At 50.3% G+C, this 7,500-nt stretch overlaps 1 protein-coding gene across 1 annotated transcript in view; it reads left to right on the forward strand.

Annotated features, from left to right (window-relative positions):
* Positions 1–951: 951 nt before the first annotated feature.
* The window catches only part of LOC119107873 (facilitated trehalose transporter Tret1), a gene marked incomplete at its 5' end in the record, with an annotated part of 13,633 nt that continues 7,084 nt past the window's right edge, over positions 952–7,500 (forward strand). The window contains 1 exon segment of the mRNA XM_037231442.1: positions 952–1,087. Within this exon segment, the coding sequence (XP_037087337.1) occupies positions 952–1,087 (136 nt within the window).

Below are 7,500 nucleotides of genomic sequence, written 5' to 3' on the forward strand. Positions count from 1 at the left end.
AACAAATATTGCTAAGCGCTCGTGGTGTGGCCCAGACGTGCAGAACAACAACGTGTGGTATACCGAACAAAAACAATCTTTTCTTCCTCGTCAGAACATACCAAAGGAGCGGTCAGAAGGCCAAGATTCAAAGCAAAGCCAAGTAAAGTTCGGGAGGCTTATATGGGATTCCTAATTTTCTAAGTCACAAAACACATGACACCTGCCAGCTAGTCAGTGTGTGTTAACACATTTTGGCTTTGCTGACCGACTTATCAAGATAAGCAGCGCAAATCAGTTCCTTCTGTCATTTGCAATGTTACCTGTAATGACCTATGCTGGCGGCCTGATGTGACCTGCCATCTTGCGATTGATCCTGATGCGAAGCCTGACGTTGCGGGACTTAAAAGTCAAAAGCAAAGTCTGAAACTTTGAACTGTCGCTTCTAAAAGCACAGGCAACCGTGCAACCCTTGCATGACTGTGATCTGACCCGCCTGGAAATTATATTTGCTGGGATGTGGCAGACTTTATGACAGCTACTGAAAATGTGGCGAATGCACCCGGAGCCGTTCAGCTATCATTCCATACCATCGGACGGGGCTCATCTTGATCTATCAGGCGGTCGCAGGTGCTTCCGCAGTACCAGAACCTTCCGTTCTCTGTGGTCTGTTGGCTGCCCAACGTGGTTTTGTCCATTCTCTTCCATCCCTCCACTGTCACTGCCGTTCTCCCAAGCCCTACCACCTTGTACAGTCGGCTCCGCTATGTCGACAGGTGCGGGACAGTCCGGTGGTGGCCACCGTGACCCTCTCGCACAGCTGTCTGCTCGGCTTCGGGTTCATCCAATGCAGTCGGCCACGCTATGTTGACAGGTGCTGGGCATCGTGGTGTTGGTCACGGGCACCCTCTTTTAGAGCTGTCTGCTCGGCTTCGGCTTCAACCTGTACAGTCGGCTCCGCTATGTCGACAGGTGCTGGGCAGTGTGGTGGTGGCCACCGTGACCCTCTCGTACAGCTGTCTGCTCGGCTTCGGCTCCATCCTGCTCGGACAGCTGGATGAGCCGGGCTCGACCGTGCTCGTCTCCGACCGGCAGCGGCCCTGGCTCAGTGAGTACTTGGCCCAGCCCGTTGAACAGGTACTTTGCTTTAGCTCAGAGTGTTCTTGTGTTGTTAGTTCAAATGACGCTTGTCTTCTCCGTTCAGTGCCTGTCGACTACCCAACACTACACTTATCATCTGATCGGTGCGCGACCGTATGCCGCTTACAGGATGATTGCTTTCCAATCACTGAGTGCCTGTCACCCTTTGAGTAGGCGTTTAATTACAGCCCAGTACTGTCACACATTCAATGAATTATTTTCGACGGCTCAACGAGGGTTTGAGATTTGCTCCGAGGAGCAGGGGTATCTTTCCCACACTCTGCCCAAACTCGATGGTCTTTGTCACCACTCGTTTCTGTCTGACCCGCCAACGAGACAGCGATATTTCGGTGATGACATAACAACCGACTACCACCTAAAAGTTTCATGCACTGAGACGTCCGGTGCAAAATAAGTAGTTAATAAAACCTATTCTATTTCGACTTGCGTTGAGTACGTATCTGTCATGCTCTGCTCTACCTTTCTTAATATCTAAGCGCCACCGAATCCGGAGCCGTAACTATTCGCTGCTTGAGCTGCAGATCATGTCTGTGTTTATGTCACTAGATAGTGCTGCTAGAATACGTGGTTGTTTTGAGCTGAGTGCTCATGAACTGCGCCGAAAGTGCGCCATTTCTCTGAATGTTTCGTTTCCTGTTCAGACTGGCAAACACTTCGAGTCGCTTGTTTATGCAGATAGATATCTCCAGTTTTGAAGGAAAACCGCTAAAGTTTTGACGAGGATGGGCAGGGATGTTCACGGAAGCAGTTTTGTTTAATTAAACTGTCAGTAGGCTCCCGCCGTAGCACGGTCGGTTCGGCCTTCAAAGCATCGCTGTCGTTATATTATGTTATATACATACATATATATATATATATATATATATATATATATCATCGTCGTTATCTATTAGCTTAAATATGGCAACAGACCGTCATGTTGCTGCAAAAGGGTATCACTGAACCAAATGTCAATTCTTGCAGATGGACGTTTGTTCTTAACAGCCCTTGCCCAATGCAATGTGCTCGCCATGAAGGCATTGTAAAATATTTCATGAAGATATGAGTGCACAATGAAATTACAATTTGCCCGACACATTTTTGTTGGTAAATACGTGATTAATTTCAATTTTCCTGATGTGTTCGTCCGGGGGTTTCATTTGGTCAGAGCGCCTATATTTGACTTTATTTACGCATCCGTGATCGGTGGGTCCGAGCCGCATGGAGCGCTCGCCGTTTGTGCCCGAGGAGGCCTGCGGCCGGTGGCAGGACGGCATCCGTGCCATGTAGTGTTGTCGCGGAGCATGACCTTATCGTTTGCAATCAATACTACAAATACTGCACGCGAAACGAAATACGGGCAGTGAACCAGACGTCATCGATATTCTGCGAACTACGTTTGCGTCCACCACCGCAAATGATGCCTCCGGGGCTGTGGCGCTGGTGTCATCTACCGTCGTGGAGTCCGTCGCATGTCAGCGAGCCCTGATCCCACAATCTCAGCCCGACTACAGTTCCCCAGTCCTCTAAAGAGCAGACCCGCCGTCCTCTGTAGAGGAGACCCACCGTCCTCCTGCAGAGCAGGCCCACCGTCCTCTGTAGAGCGGACCCGCCGTCCTCTGTAGAGGAGACCCACCGCCCTCTGCAGAGCAGGCCCACCGTCCTCTGTAGAGCAGACCCACCGTCCTCTGTAAGGCAGACTCACCTTGCTCTGTAGAGCAGACCCGCTGCCCTCTGTAGAGCTGAGTAGCCTTGCTCTGTAGAGCAGACTCACCGTCCTCTGTAGAGGAGACCTGCTGTACTCTATAGAGTAAACCAACCGTCCTCTGTAGAGTAGACCCTCCGTCCTCTTCAGAGCAAATTCACCGTTCTCTGTAGAGCAGACTCATCGTCCTCTGCAAAGCAGACGCACCGACCTCTGTAGAGAAGGCTTACCATCCTCCGTATAGCAGACCCACCGTCCTCTGTAGAGCAGAGTCACCGTCCTCTATACAGCAGGCCCACAGTCTTCTACAGAACAGGCCCGCTGTCCTCTGTAGAACAGACCTGCCGTTCTCTGTGGAGCAGACTCAACGTCCCCTGTAAGGCAGACCGACCGTCCTCTGTAAAACAGACCCGCTGTCCTCTGTAGAACATACCTGCTGTCCTCTGTAGAATAGACCTGCTGTCCTCTGTAGAACAGACCCACCGTCCTCTGTAGAACAGACCCGCCGTCCTCTGTAGAGTAGACCTGCCGTCCCCTGTAGAACAGACCTGTCGTCCTCTGTAGAGCAAACCCGCCGTCCTCTGTAGAGCAGACCCGTCCGCCTGTCTGCCCCCTGTTGCCGGCTCGAGCGGCCCAGTCGTCGGCGCCGCGATCAGCGCTAACGGGACGCTTCCGGCAGCTGCTCGTTCCTCGGGTCAGACTAGGATTCGGTCGTTCGCTCCGCGGGCCAGACTCCGGTCCGGACGTTCGCTCCGCGGACCAGACTCCGGTCCGGACGTTCGCTCCGCGGGCCAGACTCCGGTCCGGACACTCGCTCCGCGGGCCAGACTCCGGTCCGGACGCTCGCTCCGCGGACCAGACTCCGGTCCGGACGCTCGCTCCGCGGGCCAGACTCTGGTCCGGACGCTCGCTCCGCGGACCAGACTCCGGCCCGGATGCTCGCTCCGCGGACCAGACTCCGATCCAGACTCGCGGCCCAGACTTCAGTCTTGGGGTTGCCTGCGTGATGGCCCGGTGTGGCCCACCGCTGCAGTTCCGTCTTCGGCCATGGGCTCTCTCAGTTCACGGCGCGCTTCTTATTGTTTGACAGGGCGTCGATATAAATGATCTGGACGTCTATAGTTTCTGTAGAAGGGTCTCTGTAGAGTCTCTGTAACAAACTGAGAATGCCTCCCTCCATCGAGAAGGGAAGAAGAGAGACAAACGCTTTATTGGAAGGGGAGTTTCGGAATTTGGCAAACATTTGTTTTCTTTATCAGGAAATTGCTGGCCGAAAAACCATAATGGAGTGAGTGTTTTTTACGTTTGTCTTTTACCATCAACGGCCACCTCAGCCCGATTTGGCATTCGTAATAAAATGGTTTGGAAGTTAAAAGAAACGTATAAGGAGACACAACAGACTCCTCCCTCTTTGGGTACGAGTGTCTGACATAGCACAGGCCTGAGTACAGGCCCATGATGAGATGACACTGCCAGTGCCAGCTTACCTGACAGTCATGAGCCCCGTACCCGTACCCGTACGTACATCTTCTTTTCCCACTTAGCGGATGTGGTGCTGTAGTGGTTGGGACCTTATCCATTTCCTGTCTTAGCTGAACTTGTTTGCTCCCGAAAAAATTCAAGTTTTTTCTCTCAACATGACCTGCATGGAGCGGAATACGACTGTCGTAGGCCGTCGCCGCCGTAAACAGAGGCGGACTGTAAATTACGACGTTCGCAGGCCGGAGCGCTTTGTACAATTAGAACCAATTGGCTGAAATGGAGAACTGAGTGGCATTCATTGGAGGCTAGCACCGTCAGTACGATTCTTCTTTATCCATAACCCCCTTCTGCTTTATCATGGCGCTTCAAAGCCCAGTGCCGGGCTCAGAGGGCTCAAAGTGTCCGACTATTGCGAGAAGTCGGGACAAGGACTCATAAACAATTTAAGTTATCTGGTGTGACTCATCTGCCGGTCACGGGTCACGCAAATCCATCCCGTATTCACGGTATCTACGTGCGTTAAAGCGATTCGCTTGCGCCATCAATGCACTACTCTTCAACAACGCTGCGGTGGTCACACCACGGCTGTGACCCACATTCAGGCAATTCACAGATCCATATGGGTTGTCTGTTTCGTACCTCCTCTCATGTCACGCACTTCTTTCCGCGCTCGGCTGTCTGTGACCGGCACAAGCTGGCGTTGGCTGCCGTGAATTGGCGGCGTCAGTCAAGTCTCATTGCGTGTGTACGAGGTCATTCAGCAGGTCTTCGGGCGCAGACGTGTGGGTCCACTTGGGCGTCCTTGGCGCCTAAGTGATGACGCAAACTACCGGAAGCTGGACCAGCCTGCTCTGGCGAATGTTATTCCATCCAGCCCTCGTGCTATCTCAAACACACTACTCAACAGTGCTGAGACATGGCGTGGTGACATTCGTCGTGTTTACGCTAATGCCTGCATAATTGCACACGGACGCTTGTTTTTTTATTACCAGCGAGGTCGCAGAATGAACCAGTCCCAACGTTAACCAGCCGGACACTGCGTAGCTTTAACGTCACGCCCCGGCCAGACATGCCTTTGAGGGGCTATTATCTTGAGAACCAGAGGTCGTACTGTCATGAGGATTTTAGCAACAAACAGCGCATTCTTTAACTCATCAATGCAATGCCTCATGAATCGTCGTATTTAAAAGCGTTAGTTTAACCAAGCAGCGTATCTCTGCTAAGGAGCAATATTGGCACCACTTCACGTCCAGATTTAGTTAACATAGGAAACAGAAAAATCTCCAAATCGTGAAAAGGCTGAATTAGACTTGACCTGAAAAACGTTTGGAAAGAGGTGCAGATTTCGGCGATCAGGCATGGCGGCGACAATGAGACTCACGTTTTGAATATAATATCATATGATGATGCATCTCATTTGATGCTATCATTTCTGAGACTGCCACGTCATGTGATCCTATCATATTCTATAAAACGCTTGTGCCATATCAAACTGGCAGATCACATAAGACTATCATATATGATACCATCACTCCTTGAAAATTCATCGATTTCGTCGATCCACAGCATTTAGTCCAGGTAGACTCTGCAGCTGCGAAGCTTACCAGTTTCCAAGCGCCGCCGTTTTTTGTTTCGTTTCGAGCTCGAGCATTAATGATCAGCAGGCCTCCGTCTCTCAAGCCCATTACGAAGGGGCATGAAAAAGGATTTTGAAAAAGAGGATATTTTACATAATAGGAGTGTGTTCTAATATAACTCCATGACGCGCGTTATATTTTGTGCAATGCTTTTCTATTCAGCTAATACGAGTCGTATTCGTACGGATATATACCGCACCGCAGACCGTATATAACTTAGAAGACAGAACCACAAATTGTTAGCCCATTGAGCTGGCTTAAACTTTCAAACGTGACGTGGCCTGACGTTCCACGACATCCAGCTGACGCCGTTTTACGTGGTCTATCCGATGTAGTTTCCGCTTGGCCTTGACTTGTTGGGGTTTCGAGATCAAGGGGTCCCGTGAGGATCCAGGCGGTCTATAGGGTCCGTGAGGGTCCGTGAGGATCTATAGTCTATAGATCCGTAGGGTCTATAGGGTCCGTGAGGATCCAGGCGGTCTAAAAGGGTCCCCGTACATGGGTCCGCAAAGTCTCTTTTGAGCTCAGTTTTTCCATACATTCCCATAAGGTCAATACTGAACGCTCACGAAAAATGATGCCTGTTTGGCATACCTGTTCGCATTTTCTCACACCTAAAGGCATCATCTTCCGACGGGGGCGACCTGAACACAGGACCAGAGAAAATCATAGTTTGACACTGCGGTGCTGTCCAAACAATGTTTGATTCGATTTGGAACCGCGTGAAGGGGCGACTTTGTGCCTATGTAACCGGATGTCCATGTGAGCGTAGGACCGTGACCATGCAACAGTGTGTCTACATGTCTGTTTCCGCACGTCTGTGTGTTTGTGTCCGCGTGTCTATGTACATGTGTCCGCGTGTCTGTATGTCAGTTGGACCTTGTAGTAGTTTGTCCATGTGACCATGTGACCATGTGGTGGTGTAACTATGTAGCCATGCAATGGTGTGTTTGCTTGCCCGCATGACCGTTCGTTCATGCAATGGTGTTGATTTGTTTATTTAGGACATAAGCATTCCACAGGCAAAAACTCAATCACGGAGGCAGTCCAGTTTTAAGGACAATAAATATACGATACACACACAAACAAAAAACCTAACCAAACACACACACACACACATACACACACACACACACACACACACACACACACACACACACACACACACACACACACACACACACACACACACACACACACACACACACACACACACACACACACACACACATACATATATATATATATATATATATATATATATATATATACACATAGTTACACACACATACACATCACACAGTCGCGCATCACGTCATCAAGAAAATGCTCCTCGTGTGCCGGCGAATCCTAAAGAAATCAGATCGGAATGATTTTGTTGGATGAAAAAAGTCAGTGGAAGGGAAATTCTGCAAAAATTGATTGCAGACAGCGGGTAGTCGTGCGTCAAATCCATTTTAACAGTGGTGACCCTTGCAAATGGCTGGTGGAAAAGGCCGATATGCCGAGAACGCCGGACGGGCGTAGCCAGAATGAACAGTGATGTCAAATGAGCGC

This window comes from Pollicipes pollicipes, unplaced genomic scaffold (genome assembly GCF_011947565.3).
Source record: "Pollicipes pollicipes isolate AB1234 unplaced genomic scaffold, Ppol_2.1 Scaffold_6686;HRSCAF=7923_pilon_pilon_pilon, whole genome shotgun sequence".
Lineage (NCBI taxonomy): Eukaryota > Metazoa > Arthropoda > Thecostraca > Pollicipedomorpha > Pollicipedidae > Pollicipes > Pollicipes pollicipes.